General features: G+C 38.5%; 1 protein-coding gene across 4 annotated transcripts in view; it reads right to left on the reverse strand.

The window, feature by feature from the left end:
- The window catches only part of LOC118420307 (E3 ubiquitin-protein ligase MYCBP2-like), a 207,528-nt gene that overhangs the window by 70,687 nt on the left and 113,637 nt on the right, over positions 1-23,204 (reverse strand). For all 4 annotated transcript variants that reach the window (XM_035827051.1, XM_035827054.1, XM_035827053.1 and 1 more), the window contains exons 5-9: positions 20,328-20,530; positions 6,722-6,860; positions 2,581-2,705; positions 1,903-1,968; positions 1,421-1,517 (exon numbers count right to left, since the gene is read on the reverse strand). In XM_035827051.1, coding sequence (XP_035682944.1) covers positions 1,421-1,517; positions 1,903-1,968; positions 2,581-2,705; positions 6,722-6,860; positions 20,328-20,530 — 630 coding nt within the window. The remainder of the gene's footprint in view (positions 1-1,420; positions 1,518-1,902; positions 1,969-2,580; positions 2,706-6,721; positions 6,861-20,327; positions 20,531-23,204) is intronic.

Here is a 23,204-nt window from a genome sequence, read left to right on the forward strand (position 1 = left end):
ACTTATTGTTTGCTCAGACCAACCTCAACAAAGCGGGGATATTAGACGTTATGATTTAACAATATCATTATGATACCTGAATAGGTTAAACTTATTGTCACACCAGGGCTGAAAAGCGGAGATATCAGGAATAACTCTGTTCGTTCACCATTTTACGATTTTAGTCATATCCATATTAATGGTTCGGTACCTATTCCCAACATGGAAACCACGTCCATCATGCCTGTAAAACGCAACATTATCCCCATAAAGTCAACCGACTTGCTAAGGTTAACATTCTGAAACCATGCTCGGCAAAGAGCTGTCAACTTAAACAGGAATTGATTTGCCAAACTCGGACAAAAGAGGTATAAAGTCTGTCAGGGGTAATCAATCAGACTTTCAGTGCTAACCATGTCTTGACATTTCTCACAAATCAAAGGAGATGGTGTACGTGTACTAGATAAAAGATGAAACCGGGCAAAGAAATGAAAGAGCCACAAAACTACCCATTAAATTACTTTTGATGATATTGGCAACAAAGGAGACTCTTTGTAGAACGATGCTCCGTCACCATATATCTGAAACTTTTCTTGATTGGCAGAAAAGAAATCAGATTCTGCTTGGTCAAAACTGACCATGAAAGTGGAAGGTAAAGTAAACTTGTATAAAAAAGAAAGTACTGACATGATAAGCTAAGTTGGCTTTTCACATGAGAAGTTAGAGGTCATTGACCCTACTACATGTTAAGTTGCTTAGCACTATAATGGCCATTCAAGTTCAATGACATACATGTATACGAATCACATCAGTCATACATTGTGTACACTGTGATGTCCAATGGCTGAGTGGCTAGGCTTAAGTGAACAAAAGAACAGAAGGTTACTCCTGGCTAGCCGTTGTCCTTGGAAAAGGCATTTAGCATGCCTTTCCTCACTCCAATGAGCTGTTAAATTGTACATTATGTTGGTTGGGGAGGTAAAAGGCAGTGAAAGGAAAAAGATGGGCTTTGCCTTTCAATACCATGTCCTAAACGTAGTGGATAACAACCTACTGCCTCTTTGGCTTCAAAAAGCTACAGTGTAGGACCTTTACCTTACTTCTACCTACATAATACATCAGGGTAATTTACAGTTATCTTCCCCGAGTATCCCACAGCCTCACACAGAAGCAGCGTGTCAAGTTTGCAGGTCACTGTCCTTGTGCAAGTGAAGAAGTGATCTCTTCACTCCTTCTATGAAGACCGAGAGGAAAGACCTTCTCAAGAAGGCTCAAATACCCAGCAACCATGTCCAGAGACACTGGGATTGACACTGTGGACTAGGGAGCAGCCATGAAAGACTGAGTGCTGTGGAAAGACGTTGTGCATTGCCTTACCCCACCCGCCAGGGAAGACAGATAATCAATTGATGTATGCATATTAAAAAGTCTAAAGACTAACCTTCCAGTTCAAACACCTGCTGTTCCTCCAGTGTTTCTGTGTTAACGAGCACCAGCGAATTAGCAGCATGACATCTACTCCTGAAGAACAGCTGGCCCTGAAACAGTGACAGACTTTGATTGTAGACTACAGGTCTATATAATAACACATGTACTTGAAGGAATTGTACACTTGAAACTACATTTCTTTAACTTAAGCTATTTTGGGGAAGTTCTATATTTGCATAGGGAATCTAATTGAAAAGCAAAACAAACATTGTAAGGATATAAAGCAGATCTGAAGTCTTTATAACGTGCAATGGCTTGTCATTCTTGTATAAAGTCTTCGAGGACTGTAAGTGTCACTGTGAGTGATATACAAAATGTAGTTGGCCTTGCCATGACTCAGTCTGATTCCATTTTAAATAAAATACTAGACTCATCTACAACTGATTCAAAGGTACATATTTTGTACTTGTGTTGAAAGAACATCCAATACTATACCTTGGCATATCCTAGCCAGCCTTTCTCCTTTGTATGGAATGCTGGGTTGGCAGCATACACATGACCCTAGAGAAAATTGTTACAGGAAACAAATTTTTAGAATGCTTGATGACGATAAACAATATTTATAGACAGATCAATTGCCACAAATGGATAAGATATATTATATCAATTAATGCTTGAAATGAGATATTTCAGCATAACTAGTCAAGAGTGGTTATTGAAATTAATCTTAAGCATAATTCCAGTGATCCCGAAAAAGAGTAATGAATGTTACTCAAAATGTCCCAAAGAAATCTTCTTAATCTTATTCCATCCAGCTGTAGAAATTGATCTGTCTAAAGACAAAGATTAGATTATGATTCCACAAAAAGTTATAGTTTATACAGTGGTCTACAAAATACTCTGCAAAAAAACACTGCACATCTAGTCTATCTCTGATGCTTTTATTGGAATAGTCCTACTCCTACTATCAATCAGTTAACAGGACCCAAAGTGGAATAATTTGACCTTGCTTGAAAGAAATAAACAGATAGTGGCATATCTTTTCACATACAACAATAGAATGAGCCATTTGGAGTATAACCAATTCACAATAGCTATACACCACAGATAGGTTTGAGACTTGAATGTACTGTGTTGAATTGGAACATGAATCACAATCTTGGCAATGCCTACCTTGATTGTCCCACTGTACCCAGACCCAATTTTGTACAACCCCGACAGACAGTGTATGTACAGATAGTGTCCATCACTCTGTATTGCACTGTAGGAAGACCTGCTCTCATCAAACTCTCTGGCAACTGGAGGGAGAAAAGAACACATTTATTTAACAGTTACCCGTGGCTCCAAATGCTGGGTGCATGTACAATTATATTGCAACTGTGCACCTAATTTTCAACTGTGGGTGCACTAACGCGAGTAGGGATAAGTAACATCAATTCTCATAATGCCACAAGATGCCATAATACTGTCACATGATTAAAATATACATGAATTTACAGAGATTTAGATGTTCTAATGCAGCTTTAGTAATCCTGAGGTATACACACCTCAGATATATGTAAGTCACCTCAGATAATTAAGACACCTCAGATGAATCACCTCATGTAAGACACCTCAGATAAGACACCTCAGATAAGTCACCTCAGATAAGTCACCTCAGATAAGACACCTCAGATAAGACACCTCAGATGAATCACCTCATGTAAGACACCTCAGATAAGACACCTCAGATAAGGCACCTCAGATAAGTCACCTCAGATAAGACACCTCAGATAAGACACCTCAGATAAGACACCTCAGATGAATCACCTCATGTAAGACACCTCAGATAAGACACCTCAGATAAGTCACCTCAGATAAGACACCTCAGATAAGTCACCTCAGATAAGACACCTCAGATAAGACACCTCAGATAAGACACCTCAGTAAGCCTCTAACCACTGAAGAAGTTGTATGAAACAACACCTAGTCGGGTCGACAGGCTAAATAAAAGTTCTTTAACAAGAACTGTGTGACACCAGATGTCTTACTGAGGGACGACTGTTGTGTGCAAGATGTTGGTAGCTTGAGGAATGAGTCCAATCTACTTTTATTACAATACACCTCAGATATTTAGGCATTCGAAACAATCTGCAGAAAGCCTCTATAACAATGCTTTTTCACCTGATGGAATTATGAGAGTCATTGTTATAAAAAGTTTGCATACTGTTATCTGATGTGCATTTCAAGTGTCAGAAGAAACAGTATGGTAACCTTAAAAGCATTTGATTGTATCGTCTGTTTAAAATTTCAAAGTTCGTTATATTTGAGCATGCCAAAAAAAAACCTCAAGCAACTGGATATGATTTTGAGAACGGTCAGACATTTCAGACAACATCCGTGGTCTTTCTTCTAAGACTGCTTTTTTGGTGTATCTTATTATCTCAATGTCTAACCTTCATCAACGTTAGTTAAATTTGGATTTGGATTCATTCATTCTATGTTGTGCACCTTAAAATTTTCCTTTGTAACTAACAAATTCTTAGATCTGGTGCATCATTGGTCAGTACTTGTGTACCTATACCCCTGTATGAGTTTGAAGCTTTCTACTAGCTACAGTACTCATTTTGGAACTCATGCAAAAGTTTGTGATTCACATAAAATGTCATCTATAGTATGCATTCAATCAATTTTGCGTGGCCCGGCACTATAGATTTCTCTGCACGCTTTATTTCATGCAGACGGCTTTAAATCAGGCACATGTTCCAATCATTTCGGTCCCTAATCCCTCTTATAAATTTTGCGAACACAATCAGAAGATGAGGTTACAAAGAGTCTTGCCTACTCATTTGTTAACGACAGGAGAGGTTGATGTAATCATTATGCTCAGACTTGCATTTTGCCTCTCTAATGGTGCATACATTCTGAAATACCATTGTAAGGCACGACTTAAAGATATACAAGGCATGACCAACTGCAACATGCTGACATTACCATTTCATCAACACAGCTTTAGACCTCTATGTGGGAGAAATTGTAAAGAGATACAATTCATCGAAGCAATACATTTTTATATACAATAGTTCGCCTTTATCCGTGGGAAACCTATATCTCGTTTTTGAAAAACAGGTTATTAGGGGATATCAAGTTGACAGATGGTGAAAATAACTGCAATATATTGAAAATATTGTAATTTAAAATTTCTGCCTGTTGACTTGATATCGATAAGTACACAATAAGTTTTTAAGAACAAACATTGTAGAGTACAACAAGCATTACTACTAAACTTGGATGTTGTTGTACAACTTAAAGCAAATGATTTGCCTACACAATAGTTGACAAATTAGTGAATATCTTAGGCTATACATGTAGTTTTTATACTGATAGATACTGTTATTATTGAATCAAAGGCAGGTTAAAGTTAATAGTCAAAGTTAAAGCATGAGGAAAGTATAGTAATTGTTATACCATGATCAAAATTACCATAGCCTTACGTAGTAAAACAGCAAAGTGTTATATCAAGTTTGTTTCAGAAGCGCATTTTTACATTTTGCTTGAGCATCCTTTAAAACTATGATGCTGTCCTCTACTTCAGCAAAACTAGGTTAATAGAGACACTTAATGTCCCATGACTGAGACACAGTTAGGAACCAATCTTGTCAGAGCACATTGACAATCACATCAACTTCTCCTGACCCTATGTGCAGCGCGAGGTAACAGAACAAAGGGCAACCAAGCCTTCCTCAGGATACCAAAGAAATTCATCAATAAGTACCTTGTCACTTTACTGTATGAGATATTAACTAAAAGACCAAGACCATGTTTGAACTTAGATTTGAAGTAAATAACATGCAAAAGATGAAACCCAGCACATATTTCAACTCAATTCATAATTGATAATATCTGTATCATATATGTCTTTGGTTTACTGATTTGACCGTTGTACTCTAAAATCTTTGTCATGTGTCGTACAACAATTACATTGTATCTCTTCCTTCACAACCAAAATGAAAAATGTCAAGGAAGCTGATTTGAGTTTTTCAAAGAAAGGCTCAAATAGATACAAAAAGCAGCTACTTTTTGGCAATATCTTAAAGTGCATAAACCCTCCTAACACTAAAGAAAGCAGGATGATACCAATGTTGAATCTACAGTTGGCTACGTCACAAAGACTCAAACCATCAAAAAACTTGGTCTGGCCCTCTCTGTAAAGAGTGAATGATGGTTATGACATGGTAGTGAATGTTGCTGTTGTGATTGCTTCTTGTTCTGCTATAATTTGCACGTCTCTGATGAAAGCAATGCTTTATGGGAAGAATATAGTCAGTAGGGGCCTACCATTTACCTACCAATTTCCTACCAGGACATCCATTTTCCATAGCTAGAAACTAATAATTCAATTGGCAGTTGACTTTTATATTGCATCTATTTCACATCTTGTAGTATTCTTAATTGCAGGATCGATCATACAATATCATGTAAATTGGAACGGAGTAAGAGAATAAGAATATTTTTACATGAAGCCAAAACTTTCTAGTACTTAGGCCTACTTACAGCAATGTGGTCAGGATAGAAACATTGCACAACATATTTAGAAAGATATAACATTATACTATCAGTATGAAAACAATACAAAAAGGTTTTAGAATAATGATATTCTAGAAAGACACCCCATGCCCATGGGGTGGCTGATTCTTAAAATCTTAGTGTTTTCCACCCCAAGTGAAGAATGCTGGCTTATCTTTTAACAAAGTGAACCAGTATATGCTGGATGAATCATGTATATAGGAGAATTAGAATGAATTGTAACAACTTGTTACCAAAGCTCTTGTTAAACAAATTAATACACATGCAGAGGAACAGCAGTACACAAATCTTTCAGACAGTGTATATATGGGGGAAGTTACACAATTAACTAGCTCAAGGCTCATACCTCAACTACACATTGGACTGTTAACAAGATATGTCAGGAGGGACAAATGTCTGTTTCAATAAAATTCAAGCTGCAAATTGATACCTATCATGAACACTCTACATAAAATCAAACTTGCAATGGATTAGATTCAGATTTATTTCAGTTGGCCTGGCCCTAATGAATATTCACATGAAATGCACCAAGAATTACAACATTAAAAAAGCGCTATTTCATGCACTAATCACGTGAACTTGTTGCCAGAACTTTTGAAGCACGCTATTAATCATTTTTTTGCTTGACCTTCGTTCTTCTTTTTACTTTGCCTACAAGCTGCCTATGTGCCTGCCTTCATGCTAATTTTATGTAAATCTGTTTCCTACTGAATTGGATCGATAAATGACCTCCAGGACTGTGACCTACCTTTTTCTAGAGACTCTAGTTTCCAGGTGTCGACCAGTGACTCCTTGGTGATACCACAGGAGAGCCAGCTGGGCTGCTGAGGCTTCCCCAGCAGTACTGCAACCACACTCCTCTGTAGGGAGGACAGGATAGAGGGAACCTGCAGAAAAACAACAATGTCCATAGTTAATATCCATGCCTTGCAAGTGCAATTAATGTTATATGTATCAAGAAATCAATAGAGAAAGGTATATGTCAATGAGGTATATAGTAGAACAGATTCATCCCTCAAGCTACTGACATCTTGCACACTCTTACTTACCCAACAGTACAGTAACCACACTGTTTAGGGACTCCTTAGTGCACTGATTATTCTTGTTATATCCATGTTGTTGTATTGTTGTGCCTCAATAAATGTACTATATTGGGAACAGAATCTAGTCGATCAGTCTTTACATTTCTCTAGTGTAAGACTAAAGTTACCATAAAGTAAGTGGTTACAAATTTAAAGTAATTGTCATTCCTCAGAAAGACATCTGGAGCCCGAATAGCTCAATGCTCAAAAATAGCTCAATGTCAATGAAGGTTAGACATCCAGGTAGTAAGACCACAAAAAACAAATGTTATTGAAGAACTGGGTTGATTTTGTAAATGTCACCCAAGCAACTGGACGTGCCTTAATGTATATGCTGCACAACATCAGCATATTGCTGCCTGGTGCAGCATACTGTATTGTCTTGTTACAATTTAAATAAAGTCAAAGTCAAACTGGATGTATTTTTCATCAATCACTGATAAGAGATAGTGGATGCTATTTGAAATGTCTGACCATCTACAAAATCTATCCAGTTGTTTGTAACTTTTGTATTGTGCATAGAGAAAGGTATATTCACTTTTTTCTATCTTTCTCAGATGCATTCATTTTATGATACTTTTTGTTAATGATTACGTCAAACATTGTTTCAAAACACATTATTTAAGTCTAACATGTAATCCCCTGCAAAACACTTGTACCTGTTCTGAGATCACATAGAAAACATAGGAAATGAGTAATAAATGTCAAATTATTAGTTTAAATCCTGAAAATGTAAAGCATCCGATTGAAAAGTGGAATGCTATCACAGCCAGATTTTCAGCACCATGGACAGATGCATGAAAATATATACTGTAAATGCATTTAACTTCTCAGGGATTTAATTTCGCGGTAGCGGGAAAAGGGACTTTTTGCGGTGGTTTAAATTCATTGTAGGACCTGTCTCATGCTGCCATGGAAAAATGTTTGCGGTGGTTTTAAGTTCGAGGTGAAGCCGCCACTGCGAAAACCACGAACATTAAACCACCGCGAAAGTTTCTGCATTTACATTATTTGTCATTCATTCAGTTCCTTCACTTTGATGTCAATTCTGCTTCTATGTAATCTCTAGTTTTGTTCCAAAAAGTTGTGATGTTTTAACAAAGAAAGACTGTGACAGTGACAAAGTGCTGACTGGAAATACTCAACCATGTCAGTGGTATCTATCACATTAGACAATTTATATTCCAGAATTCTTCCCGGACCTACTCATTCCTGGAAGACTCTCTAGATTTCTGAGAGACTCTCTAGATGTCAAAGAGCCTCAGTCCAAACATTACCATTGGTGCAAACAAAAGCAATCACTTGCTTACTTGATAGGTACAACCTAAAGTCAAATTTGAACACAAGTCTGTCATCAACGTGTAGTGTAACTTAAACATTTGAGTGGCTCTACACGAGCCTTGTTTTGCAGTAAATTGAAGTACATTTGGAAAAATCCATGTAGACATGGTGATGTAGAAGAGCTTCTCTACTAGACATTATCGAGTGTTTTTCCACTCCAATATAAAAGAATCCATTTCTTCACAATTTTCTATACCTTGTGCGGAATGTGCAAACGTCAGGATCGTGAGGACATGTTTTGACCCCTGGTAACCTTGGGTTGACCTGAAGAAGAGTGGCCTTTTCTCTATGCATTGCCAGAGCATCATTAATAGGCACCAGCAGGACTAGCAGCTGACCTATAATGCTTCTCCAGCTCTGACTAATGGACTCAGAGCATTAAGTAGGGTAATTTTGGGTCTAGAATAACACATATTTGGATCTTTTGATTGCTACTGTCCTAGTTATGATCATAAATATGAATCATCATTCCATACATTGTACTTTTCATCACTTATGATTGACATTCAAAACTGTAATAGAATCTGATATCAAACTCAAGGACATAAGAGGATTCTGAGTCAAAATTTTTGTCCTACAAAATTTTTCATTACTTTTTATTTTTATTTCTCATCTATTTTCCGAAGTTTGGACAAAAGCAATTTTGCTTATTAAGGATCTCTCCTCTGACAAGTACATACAAATAAATGTTAAATCATCAAAAGCACAACAAAGTAAGAATAATGATGTGAAAACAGCTAAATCATGGTGAGTCATGCAGCTGGCATACAAAATCTTAAGTAATCAAATAAAGTAAAAACTGTCTGCAAAATAAAGTTAACATTATGTCCCTTAACAAATTAAAGACATTTTTTTTTCCAAACTTTATTCAGATAAACAAAAAAAAAATACAATACAAGAAAACTTAAACAAGAACATACAAGTGCACATACAGTGATAGGTAAGTACTTGTGGTAGTGATATTACAGAAACAGGTATAAGGGTTCCCACTTTTTGTTATGTTTACTTATTTTGTTTTTAGCTGTTGCGATATTTTTTTCCATTTTATGTACATATTTAACGAAGGCAATAAACATGTGGATGGATAGATTCAATGTCTCCCGGTTTTTATAGATATATATTTTGCCCAATAGAATTATAACATTAGCAATTACTGGTGTTTCACTTGATAAATCGCCTAGTAATACATTCAATGGGTTGTTTATATCTACGTAGTGTCCTGTACAATTCCAAAATAAATGTTTCGCTGTTTCATCATCCTCCCCGCACAGAGAACATTTCGAACTGCTTTTGATGTTCCAAATATACAGCATTCTGTTTGTAGCTAGAAACTTATGCAAGAGTTTAAATTGGAAGATCCTGCTGGCGGAATCTATTGTAAGTTTGTAGGGTAGCTGAATTATTTTATAGTTAAAGACATTTTAATACATTGTATTTGACAGCTATAGAAGGACAGGGTTAAGTTTTATCTACAGCAGTGTCAGATTTGGTCACATTGATATGACACGGCTACGAATATTGAAATATATTCTGACATATTTGATGCTGAAAAGAACATTGCTTTAGTCATCATTAAGTGACCAAGGGTGGCCTTTCAAAGAGCTGATAACAAAAAACAGAAGTGCTTTATGTGATAGCAATTCCCTTCTGACTTGTAATGGGTGCTGTCAAAAAAGCTCTCAATATCAATTCATACATGTATATCTGTATCTGATAAAACATTGTGCCAACACACGATGCGGAAAAAGTAGGTCTGTTTCTAAATTTAAAGAACAACCTGAACCATACCATGTTTCTGGAGTTAATGCTAGACAAGTAAACTTTTAGCATCTTTTGTATTTTTATGAAAAAAGGATATTTATGGTTATGAAATCGATGGACAGTGATTGCAAATTACAACACATGCATTTTCAAAATATTGCAGTTTGAAACCAGTGCCCATTGACTTTATATTAAAAATTACACTGTAATATTGTTTAAAATGACGGATATAGGTTATACCACAAGCAAAGGTGAACTTAAGTTTTACACGTGAATGATCTTCTATCCCATAGTTTCCTTTTTAACAGTCTAAAATTCCAGGGGAGAAAGCAGGGAGGGTGCAGAGAGGATGTGATTTAGGGCGACGAAGTAACCATTCCAGATAACATATAACGGTTATCCAGTCAAAAAACATAAAATCCCCTGTACATCATGTTTATCACAGGTCATAACATGATTGCCCCCACAAAAAGATGAGAAAAAAGGAAAGGCAAAGCCCCCGGCTGTGCTTAGTTGGGCTCCAGGATCTCTGGGTAGGCATCAGGACCATTACTCTGATGCCCCACTGAGATTAAGCTCTCATCAGGGTAATTCAGTGCCTTACTTCTGACCTTCAAAGATCCTACCTGGCCTACCGTAGCAAAACAGTTATGGACACAATCCACCATGCACGCTGCAGGAGCCAATTTCCAATCACAAAAGCCGGCCAGGAAATCTACTCTACATTGGCGTGCGGTTTGAATCATGGTTTGGCAATGGCCCTTGTAAAACCACAGTGTGGAATAGGGTGGGCTGGAAGGTTGCCAGTCCTCTACACTGACTCCTGCACTGTGGTTATAACCCATTTGATGACAATATCTGCCTACAACATATGCCAGCCCATTTGTCTGTAGGTTGTCAACATCTCAGGGTTGGGCACTTCTTCACGGCCCGTAGGTCATCTGAAACCAGTGAGATCAAAGATAGAATGCACTGTGTTCAATTTGGCAAAGTTTCACATGTCTGTATGTTAGATTCTACCCCCAGTGGTATACAAAAGCGCATTCGGGCAAATGATAGTCATATAGTCAGTAACACCAGGTCCAAGCCAAACTTTCTTCTACACTTTTGACTGAAGACATGTTCAGATATGACAATGTAAGAAGTACAGGGCTGTTTCCAGCCTTAAGTTTTTTCTGCTATTGTTTGGGTGCCCATGCTATTAAATGTAATTGCTTTGAAAAATACATCTTTATCAATTTCAAGTCATCAGGTTCATATTTTTTTTGACAGTGAAATTTTTGAAAATTTCTGTCACAGGACTGAGGGACAGGTCCTGGAGACAGCCCTCAGATGCCCGTTGTTAGGCTGTCTTTAGCATCTCTTCTTCGTGCCTGAATCATTTTCTACATCTGAATCAGCATTTGGTCTTGAGTCATAGAACCCACAGAAAACAAGGAAGTTTAGTCATCTGTGAGAAGACTGCGACATGCACTGTAAATGCTTGTGACAAATGCTTTTCTTCAGAATTAACATTCATGGAGATTTTACATCCCAGCGAGGATTCACGGTCACTAACCGGGATCGAACGTGACATTTAGATAGAATCCGACAGAGGTGCACATAATGAATGGTTTTGTAATGGCACCTTCATCACAAGGAAGCGGCTAGGACATCCTGTGGTAATGGTACTTGATTATATGGAACAGCTCAGCTTGAGGGCCATTTGCTGCACAACAATTTGCTTGATCTGGATTAGTACTATGTACACAAATGTACAGTATAGGCCTGGGTCATCCCTCATTTGGAGCTTACAGTGTGAGAAGTCTAACTTCTTGAATGTGATCTTTTCTTAATGTCCTCATTGGCTAGGCTTAAATATGAGAATGAAGCGCTTGTACAAAATTTTTCTGAAATAGCTATTTTTGAAATTTTTTTTCAGTAAATATACAGTCATTGTACATGTACATACAGGCTTATGAATTTCTTGTCATTCACTGCAGCAAGCAAACATGAATACGCTCACAGAGATTTAATTATGCGGGAGAAAATGGAGTATTTGCATTGGATTTCGATTCATGGTTGAAAGAAGTAGCGACATTGTATTTTGCAGTCACTGTGGTTTTCCACCATATTAACTGCAAACATTAAATCACTGCTAAAATTTCAACATACACGGTTTTACCTCATACACTGTAACTATCACAAGTGACATCTTGTCTGACATTTCACACATTTTCCAGTATACGATAGCCCTGCCGGAGTGGTTGCCAAGTATTTGTGTCTGCTGAAGGAACCCTATCACCAGAGGTTCAGCAGTAAGTGGTGTATTACTCAGCCTAAGAAACAGCACTTATGGTGAGAGCCCAACCACAGCAGCAATGGGCCATACATGGTAAAATAGCTGAGGGGTTACAGCCTCCATTATACGCTCTTGCCCCAACACCTTTTCTCCAGTACGGAGAAGGAGGGAGTTGTGAATTTGCCTTATGGCCCCGTTGCCATTCCGTTTTATTGGGATGTGGCAGTGGAAACCGTATGTGCGAAGTTCGCAAACTGGTACTTGATAAAAGGAAATGAACGATAACTCTGGCCAACAGCATTGTGGGCTATAAGACTATGGCCTGAGATCTCTGGATAGAAGATGATTAGCACCTCTTTAATTCCATTGGTCTGTAATGCTTTGAGTGTAACACTAGTTCACCTTTATTTGGGAGAATTACTTATATCCATTGCAATTTGTATTAACAACAGAGTACGAGTATTTGTTGATGTCAGGTCAATGAACAGTGGTTTCAACGTGGTTTACTTATAAGAAGATGCCCCTAAATACCCCGATTTTAAATGTAACGGATGAACATGTAGGTTACCCCCACAAGTAAAGGTGAATTAGCATCACAAATAGCAAGCTTGTAAAATCCTGAGTTGATGATTATGAAAACATCCTGAACAAAAGATGTCCAAGACGAAGGTGGAGGAGGGGTGTTCTAAGTTTTCTTGGCTAGTTTTCTCAATAATAATTTCTTTAACCAATAGTAAGTAGTATCAATTTTGTTCAATTTGCAATACATCAAGGGATATAAGACACAAACTAATGAACGTATACACGAGACAAATTACTATGTGCCTCATTGGTGTTTTCTCTTCAATCAATGTTAACTAACAAAGAGGAAATCTTTTTTTGCTCCGGCACAGTAAAAATCACTCCGGCACCATGAAAATCAATGAATGAAATAACTTTAAGATATCCCAAGGGGAGCATCAAATTTGCCCCCAGCTCTCTCCGAACATTAGCGCTCCGTTCAGAAATGGCCTGCATTTCAACAAGCGTGGCAGCCTCACCACACTCCTACCACCCAAGGGGAGAGAAGTCTAAATTGAGCCCTGTCATACGCCGTGAGACCAACCAGAAAGAAAGCCCCTTTCCTCCATTAATTCACCAGAGGATGCGGTAGTAAATCACAAGAGAAAAAGTGATGGAATGTACAGCGTCAAAGTCAGCGGAGTTGACAGTTCCCAGATGATGTGCATGAGTATGCACATGTATTACAAACACCCTTTCCCTCAGGCAGGTAATAATGTATAACCTCTGCCACAACAAGTGGTGCCGGTCCTTTGGGACTTTCGGCAGTTCTGTTTTATCTCTGTAGATATTCATAACATTCCAGTACAAAGGCTAGTGATGAAGGCTTAAAGTTTTCATGTACATCTCATATATATTGTTACCATAAATCTGTGGTGAGCAGGTCTGCTCGAAAACTAGTTGATTTTATGTAAGGTGTCTAACTTTAGATCTACACATGTCATAGAGTCAAATGTCATGCCAACCAGTATGCAATCCTGTGACATTGTGACATGTAGTTCTGTTGCGTCTTCTTTACTTAGGCCACAGCAAGTAAATTTTATGGATGACATCCTCTGCAGACTGCAAAAATAGTGCGATAGGGCGGAAAAAAAACAAGATGGGTGAAAAAACAAGATGGCTACATTTTCAAAAATAGGCACCATAAAGTTGTGATGACTGTTGTAAAAAGAATATTTAAGGGACAAAACATTGTATCGGAGCCAGCAAGGCATTCATTCCTGTATTTAAGACATGTACTGGTGTGGTAAAAGTGACACTAGTGTGGTAGACTGCCATCACCAACAAAGTTGGTAACCACACTCAAAGCTTCCATATTGGTGTCACTTTTACAACTATCCAATAAGTTTCATTTCTACAACAGTTACTACAGTCCTGGGTACATCGCAAGTGTCAATTCTACAAGTACAATTATTAGGCTACAACACAATATATTTGTTCATAGTGGTACTTTATCGTAATGTTGACCATCCCTGCAGAAGAAAAAAATTCCTTTTTTTTTTCTTCTGAAATCAGGCGAAAATTAATGCGTGAGCTAATGTCATCCATAGAATTTACTTGCTGTGGCCTAAGTACAAAGAGTAATATTTTCATGAGAAGAAATCATAACTTGTCCATTCAGAATGAACTGTGTCAAACAATGAAAAAAGTCAAGGTTTTGGTCTGAATCTAGACTTAGTTTACACTTGAATTGAATTGTTTACACACAATTGAAAAGTAATTTATTGTAAAATCCTTATTACTGAAGGTACATTTTAATGAGTCGCACTACGTATACTGGCTTAGGCTAATGTCACATTTCCAAAGTAGGCCCTGGCTGGGCTGGCTGTGAAAATAAAAAAAATAGACACAAATAATGCCCCCGACTATTCTCTCTATGTCTTGTGTACTTTGGTATCTTTTATATCCTATTTTTCATTCCCAAAAGCTGCCTGACCAAGCCTATGTTTGGACATGTTACGCAGGCCTAACCAGTATTGTGCATATACTGGATCGACTTCTGTCCCTTGGAACAAGCTTCAAGGTTATGTAGACCATAACCAGATAAAAGACAATTTTACTCTTATAATATTACCTTTCACAGTCCATTTGAATGTAGATTGTCAAACATCTCACAGAAAAGACATACATGTAAGCTCTGTCAAGCTTTTCTTCACTTCCTTAGGTTCCCCATAACTCCCTAATGACATTTACTTTGGATCAATACACTGTACTCAGGCCTAGAGACGCCTCTGCCCACATTAACGTGTACTGACCTTCCAGTATCTACAGTCCTTAGAGTGATAGAAAACATTGGCAGAAAGTCAACCAGCGACTGATGTGCTTCACTCATGCATCCCGCACACACCAGCAGCTAGCACTGCAATTAATGAATCAATATCGGATAATGAAGGGATTTTTTTCTCCTTCTGGTTTCCTTCTCTTGTCAATACGGCGATATTGATTCCCTCAATGGTTCTCAGATTGTTCCACTAAGAAAACATCGTGGGAGCCGAGGAACAAAGGGCGGCAATGATGTATTGGCATGTGGGCCTCCTGTTCTGAAGCAATTGCTGATAACCTGTTATAAATTTACTGTCAAGTGTCAGTATCTCTTCTCACCTTCCCCTGGCACAGTTTCCCTTCAGGATTCATCACTGCATGCAGGCATTATGCTGAACAATGATTACTGTATCAGTGGAAATGTTTGCAGGGGGGTTATCTTTGTGGTTTTTGCAGTGACCTTTTCACTGTGAAATAAAAAAGAAATTCATGCAGTCTTCTGCCTACTTACATTGAACCCCCTTGTTTTGACCGAACCTTACAAGAAAAGCTCCATATTCTTCTTATTCGGAGCATAGGCTACCGATGATCGTCCTCCACTGCACACGTCTCTGGGCCTTCCTTCTCAGGTCGTGCCAGCTGTAACTGATGCTTCTCATCTCTTCCTCAGTGTCCCTTCTCCAGCTGTTCTTAGGCCTTCCGCTCTTTCGTTTGCCTTGTGGGTTCCAAGTCAGGACCTGATGTGTTATGCATGCTTGTTGGTGGCTTTCTGAGAGTGTGCCCTATCCAGGACCACTTCCTCTTGAGGACCTGGCTTTCCACTGGTTTTTGTCCTGCTCTGACCCACAGCTCCAGGTTGCTGATCCTGTCTGACCACTTGATCTTAAACTTTAAGATCCTCCTCAGATAGGTGTTAATGAAAGTTTGTATCCTGTGCTGTGTTGCCTTTGTTGTTCTCCAGGTCTCAGATCCATAGAGCAGTACTGATTTGACATTAGAGTTGAAGATGCAGAGTTTGGTAGTTGCACGTACTGTATTACCCTATACGTACGTATATTCTTCTTACCATACCGATACGTTTTAATCCTTGTGATCATGATCATCATCTTGGACAGCTTGCCTGGACTGAGTCCACCCTCTTCTTCCAGACATCCCTGTGTCTCCCGTAGCATTCTTAAGATCCTCAACCTGCAACCCCACATCCTGTGAACATTTTCCTTTTTACAGTACATCATGTCCACTCAATTAAGAATTTGAAATTTCTCAAAAAGGTAATTTCACACAAAAAGGTAAAATCACAAGATTGCCATTACGTAGCCACTGCCTATTGCAACCCTGTGTATGCAATATCCCAGACTTACATGTAACTTTCAATAGCAGAGACAGCTTACATCAGCTGCTAGTACATTTGTAACACCAAGTAAGCCTACCTCCAGGGCATGGACCATCTGGCAGTGGCAGGGACTCTCACACAGACAACTACTCTGGTAGGATCTGCTCAAGTGTGTTCATGCTGAGCACAAAAGCATAGTAATTCCCTTACGGATTTTCCTCCCCAAATCCAGTTCAAACCTGAATTCAAAGTGGAGCTGGCCCCTACCCAAATGCACATTACATGTAGACAAAATGGCTGATCACATAGAAGAATTGAAGTCATTTCAGGGCTCCTTAAAGTCATTACCACCTGCATGTGCAGGTTAGCGCAGGTAAAATTGGAGCTGTGCAGGTATTTCTGGTGTCTACCTGCACCTAACCTGTACTGGTCCATGTACTGGGTTTTATACATAAATGTCCTATAATATAGGTGTAAGTGGATCGTTACTAGCTGCATTGACTGTTACCATATATGTTAAGTATAAAAAAAAAATTGCAATGGTTTCTGACCAATTTTAGTATGATCCATACTTTCTAAATTCAGAGTGGTGCAGGTATGCTGAAAAAGGTTTTTCGTGTCTTGCATTATCAACTTATTTTTGGCTTTTCCATGAAAAGACCATTGAAGTTTTGCTTTATACTATATTGACTGTCATATTTGAAGCACAGTAAGGCAATGTTGATTCAATGAAATCCTATCGGAACCCCAAAACTTATGCAAATAAAAGAATGGTTTTGAAAAAAAAATTGCCATCATTGTGAAATGTAAGTGGTCAGGAAGGTTAACAGATAGAGTATGGTATTCTGAATAACAGATCCTTCATTTTTGTTCTTTCAAAGCTTCTTTTTTTTGACTTTGAAATTGTCTTTGGTATTGTATGATACCAGTATCCCATTTGATATTTTTTCCCACTTCAGGCATATTTTGGAGCTGCATTGTATGACTTACAGTATTGTCAAATCTGTTCTTTGGAAACGGACGAAAATTGATTATATGAATGGATGTCATCCATATAATCAAATCAACATTGCCTAACTCTTATCTATAGAAATTCCCCTTTAAAGGTACAAACACTTTCTATGTATAGGTCATTCTGAACCTTTAATGGAAAAACTCAATTCCATCTCTCTTGCCCTTGTTGAAAATGCATTATATACGACATTCAAAAGCTGGGGTGCCATATTCAACTTGGTAAATACCATCGTGATAGCAAAAGCCATTAACAGTGGGGCAAAAGATCCCCTAACTGCATTGACTTGTCATCTGATTGATTAGACGATCTTAACGAGTTTTCACACATTCTTTGTCACATCTATAACTCACTCAGACTTACAACAGCCGGGTTCATCCCATAGGGGAGTATTATTCATTAACCTGTTAGATCCCTTTCTTCAAAGGCTTATTATTGGATAGATGTTCTTCTCAAAGCAATGTTTTTTATCACAACACTTCTGCACAAACTCAGGATGTTCTTAGTCTTTCTGTCTTCTTAAAATGGATTTTTAGCATCAGATACTGACTCTCTAATGGCCACCTTTCTAAGAAGTTAAGCCACATGACTGAAAGATTTATAGTCTTGAAAAAAGACTGTTGCTTTGACTCAAATGGTTTTAAAATTGGTCATTTTTTTAGTTCTGCAACAGAACACCAATGAAAGAAAAGAAAATCATTTGGGGACATTTTAGTTAGCTTTGTTTTAGTTAACTTACTGCATTTAGCCCCAATGGGGCATGAATATGCAATAAACTTCATTGTTATTTAACATTAACTGCTTTGAAAGTAACTCAGAGGGAAAAAGAAAAAGGATGTGACGTTAAGTGTATAATCACAAAGTGTAAATTTTGGTGCCTAGGGATTACTACTTAATCATTATGCAAAGAGTGAAACTATTCTCTTACTGATCTGATTCAAACATTTATGTTACAGTTACTGTAGTGCATCTAAAACACTGAGTTTAGAGCAAACATCTACAGTAATGAACTATTAGTGAACCATAACTAACTTGGAGGTGTACAGTTGGCAGCAGCAGAAAAGAGCAGGACTTAGAATAGCAAATAGCAGGACTTAGAATTTCTGCTCTTTCAGTGCACAGGTTTTCTACCTAGGAAAAAAAATTGTAGTACCGTAGTTGTGGTAAAAGTAGTAAAAATAGCAGTTACTGAAGTTGTAGCAGCAGTAGTAGTAGGAGCAGTGTAGAAGTACTAGTAAGTAGCAGTAGTAATAGTAGTAGATGATGTAGCAGTAATAGTACTAGAGTTCGAGGACCTCATGGTATGTATGTTTATAGTCGGTTGTATTTGAGAGTACTAGTAATGGTTATATAATATAAATGTTATGGGAAAGTAGTGGTGTATTTATCTAACGACACAGAGGATGTCCATCTGATTAGTAATTATCAAAATGTGACACTTAATTGTGTAATGTGCGTTTTAGAGGTCGACGGTATATGGTAGCGTGGTGTTCCTTAAGCTTGATGTTTGGCATTTAAAATGTCTAAGGTTGTCAGCATTATTGAGGTTCGACTATGTGCCTCAGAGCTGTGTGGTGGGAGGAAGTTGGGAAACTCAGAAAGAAGAAGGGATGTGGCCAACTTTAGTCAGATGGTGAATTGATTTTCCACCAATATGTCATAACATCAGCTGTTCACACGGTACAATAACGAGATGCACACTTTCCTCTGACAGCCCTACACCAACTGTAAGATGAATACTTGGCGCCAACCCCGTCTGCTAAAAAACAAGTACCATTGGCTACGAAAGAGACAATTAACAACTGTCCCAGACCTGTCCCTTATCGTAACAAAATCAGAACATCTGTATCACCCATAAAACTTCAGACACCCAACCCAGATGAGAGGACCTAATGGCATTGTAATGACCATGTCACTCAAATCAGCAGTACAGTATGTGAGACATCCATACCTGTTAAGCATTATCGTTAAATGTATCTCAACTTCTTACAATTATACTTACGCTTCACATCTCCATGATATCCTAAGCAGACATAAATAAAACTAATTATCATATTAAAAAAGCTCGGGGTTCCCCAAACAGCTGTCACCTCACCATCTGCTTGGAGCTAAGCCCATTAACAAACACATAAAGCACAATGCCTGTACCAATATATCGCAGATATAGGGGTGATTTCTGATATTATTACATCGATTATAACGATAGATACGGCGCCCAAAATCTCATTGATTCGAGCTTTCATCACACCCCACCAACACAACAAGTATGAAACCAATCCATCCAGCCGTTCTTGAGTAATCATCTACACAGACAGAGATACATAACAGAAAATATAACCTCCATTCCATGACATTTCATGGAGGTAATAAGTAGTAGTAGTGTAGAAGTACTAGTAAGTAGCAGTAGTAATAGTAGTAGATGATGTAGTAGTAGTAGAAGTAGTACAAGTAGTAGTAGTAGCAGTAGTACTGTACATGAATTATAATATCCAGCATTTGATGCTGCTGCCGGGGTCCCTGACACATTGGTGGGTAGCAGTTGGCTTGTCTTCATGTCATATTGTCAGGCGATTCTGTCCAGCTGGTCTACACTGATCAGGCCGCACTCTTTGATGTCCCTAACACACTCCATCCAAGATTATCTCTTTTGCCTGACAAATGCAAGTTTATTCACAAAAAGCCTTGTAGAATTAAGAAGGGCAAAAAGAAAATCTTTCCCACCTTTACTGCCTGCGCTGACTGGCTTCCCGGGCTGATTAACAGTGCCGCGACAGCGTTGAGTAGTTTCCCCGTGTCACCCCTAGCAACCACCAGGCTGAGCAGACAGGAGCAGGCCAGGGCAGCGAGCGACGTGCAGTCGGTGGTGGGGCTGGTCTCCGGACCAGAGTTGTTCACCAGATCTATCAGCAACTGGAACAGGGAATCTGGCAAGAGACCAGAAATTATCAATTAGACTATGCTTCATTATTGAGGCAGGATATAGAGATTTCCATTAATCATAATGATGCATTACTTGTATATCTACCTAATGAAATAAAGGAGAGAAATCTAGCAAACAACAGGATAAATAGGAAATCTGATAACTGCCTTGGTGACTATGTCAGTAACAAATGTCAGCACAGCTGCTAAAGATGAGGTGTGGTCACAGCATAGATGAAAAAAAAAAAAAAAGGATTGGATGCAGTGCGTTGAGAAACGTCCTCTTACCAAACAAGTATTATGTACTCACTATAAACCATTATAGGATTTATATAAATATTATGCATGATACAAATGCACAGTATATCAGCATCAATTTCAGCATAATTACATCACGAGACAGGTTATGAACAATATCTTTCTGTCTGAAACCAAAACAACCTTTTGCTTACTGAATCAGTTTCACTAGAGTATAGACAGGCATAACACTTTGTGAATTTACAACTCAGAGCAATCCATCTGATACCAAGTGCATCCTAGTTATTGTGTTTTATTGCATTGAAGATAAAGCATGTTGGTATTACAGACTGACAGGAAAGCTTAAGGCAAGGACAAAGCTATTAGAGATTTACTACAGCAGCAGATTTTCAGCACCAAGGGCAGAGCACATCTGTTTTCCTTACTTAAAAGGTATCGATTCACACTGAAAGCTGAATAATAAATTGTGTTTACTTATGCATAATTCATCTCACTAAGAGCCTTGTCGGCACTATCAAGTCAAGGCGCCAACTCAAAGCTATATAGAGGTAATGATAGCCAAGCTAACAATCAACCCTAATTGTCGCAGAGTTGAGTGTGAAGGTTGCTTTGAGTGCCTGAATTATTCATAATTGCCAGGTTGTCATTTTTCTTGTACTGACGGGTGGATGAAAGAGAAATGCTTCTGTCACTGATGGAAAAGTTGCCTAAGCCGCAATCAAAGACAGCTTGCTGGCGAACGGCCATGAAATTAAAACCTCTTTCTGTAAATGAAGTGGTGAAAATTGTATTCCCGATCCTGGTCTACAATGAGCACCGAGTTACCTTACAAGTAGGTTATGGGACAACAGTCCTTACTTGTGATAAAAAGCGGGGTCATGTGGCACAATGGCAGGGTGTTTGGCCCGTAACCCAGAGGTCCTAAGTTCAAATCTGTTGATATGCCACCAACCTTATGCCCTTGGGACAGGCACTTTCCTCACTTCACTCAGGTGTAAATGAGTACCTAACTTTAGTTAGGCCCAGTTGTAAATGAGGACCTAGCTTCAGTTTCGTAAAAAAACTGTGGTGGCATTTAGAGGACCTTTTACACACATTGTCAATACATATGTATACTAATAGCTGAGGAAGTTATTTTGTCTATCCACTCATCAATATCCCATCATAAGGGCTCCTATTTGACTTCTGTTACAAAGTATGTCTGACTGTCGGAACCACTCAGGTAGAAGCCTACATTTGCGTCTTTTGAAATAAGCTAAGTGGGCAGAATCCAGCGGAGAGCTGAACAAACCTCTGACCTGGTCCTTTCAGTTCCCGACCTGGTCCTTTTAGTTCCCGACCTGCTACACTGAGATAATCAAGAAGGGGCATTGATCCTGACGCTGACGCGCAATGCATCAAATTTGACAATTTCAATAATCTGCAGCTCCCGGGCCCAACTGGTAATAAGCGTCGGTAGAGGAGTGCTCAATAACACTACAGCTGCACATACACGCTGCTTTATTCCATTATCACAGGACGTCAACGTGATGTATGGTGGCTTATTTGGCACCCAAGGCTGTTGGATTGCCTCGTGTCCCCCTATTTTGCTTTTACATTACAAGCTGCAATGACAGATGCGAGATATAAGAGCACAATCTGGACAGTAAATATGCCAGCAAGCAAGGACCAAACATTCTCGTAAATTAAATTCTTTTCGTCACCCATTCAAGACAAACGATGATTAAGGGGCAAAATGTGTAGCAAAAGCTGAAGTAACAAGGGTCATTGACTGGTAAAATACAAAAGATAAGCTGAATATTTTGAGGCTACAGATCTAGACAGGTTTTACTTTTAGCACAAACAGATCTAGATAGGTTTTATCTATAGACAACAGTTTACTTCACTAAGTATTCTGACTACCTGTAGTTCCTCTCCTATGAGGACCAAGTCTATTGGCAATAAATGTTATCAAAATGAAAGAAACAGAGGGACTTAAGTGTCCATCATAACATAATGAAAGCCAGGATCATATTGATACTAAGGAATAAGAATCATAACTCAACCAGCAATATCTCAAAAGAAGGCGGCAGCACTTGTCTATTCGATTGATGTAGTGCAGTTTTCACAGTATGCAAGAACAAAGTTTTCACATTATTTTAGAACAAAGTGTTTAGATCACACCTTCTCAGCAGGACTTTGCTATGACCGAAAGCTGAACAGTTTAAGATAAGACTAAGCTGTATTTGTGTGTTCACCATCAACTGGCACAGATTAGCCCCGTAATCCGCGAACAACTGGGTTGAGAGTTGTTGGGAGGAGATAAGGATAGGCATGGATCCATCTTAGGATTACAGCACAGTAATGTCCCCTCCTACTGGTTATGTATGGGATAAATCAGTCAGAGGTTTCAGTAGGGGGGATTGACAACCATTGGGACAA

The sequence above is a fragment of the Branchiostoma floridae genome, chromosome 7 (assembly GCF_000003815.2).
Source record: "Branchiostoma floridae strain S238N-H82 chromosome 7, Bfl_VNyyK, whole genome shotgun sequence".
NCBI lineage: Eukaryota > Metazoa > Chordata > Leptocardii > Amphioxiformes > Branchiostomatidae > Branchiostoma > Branchiostoma floridae.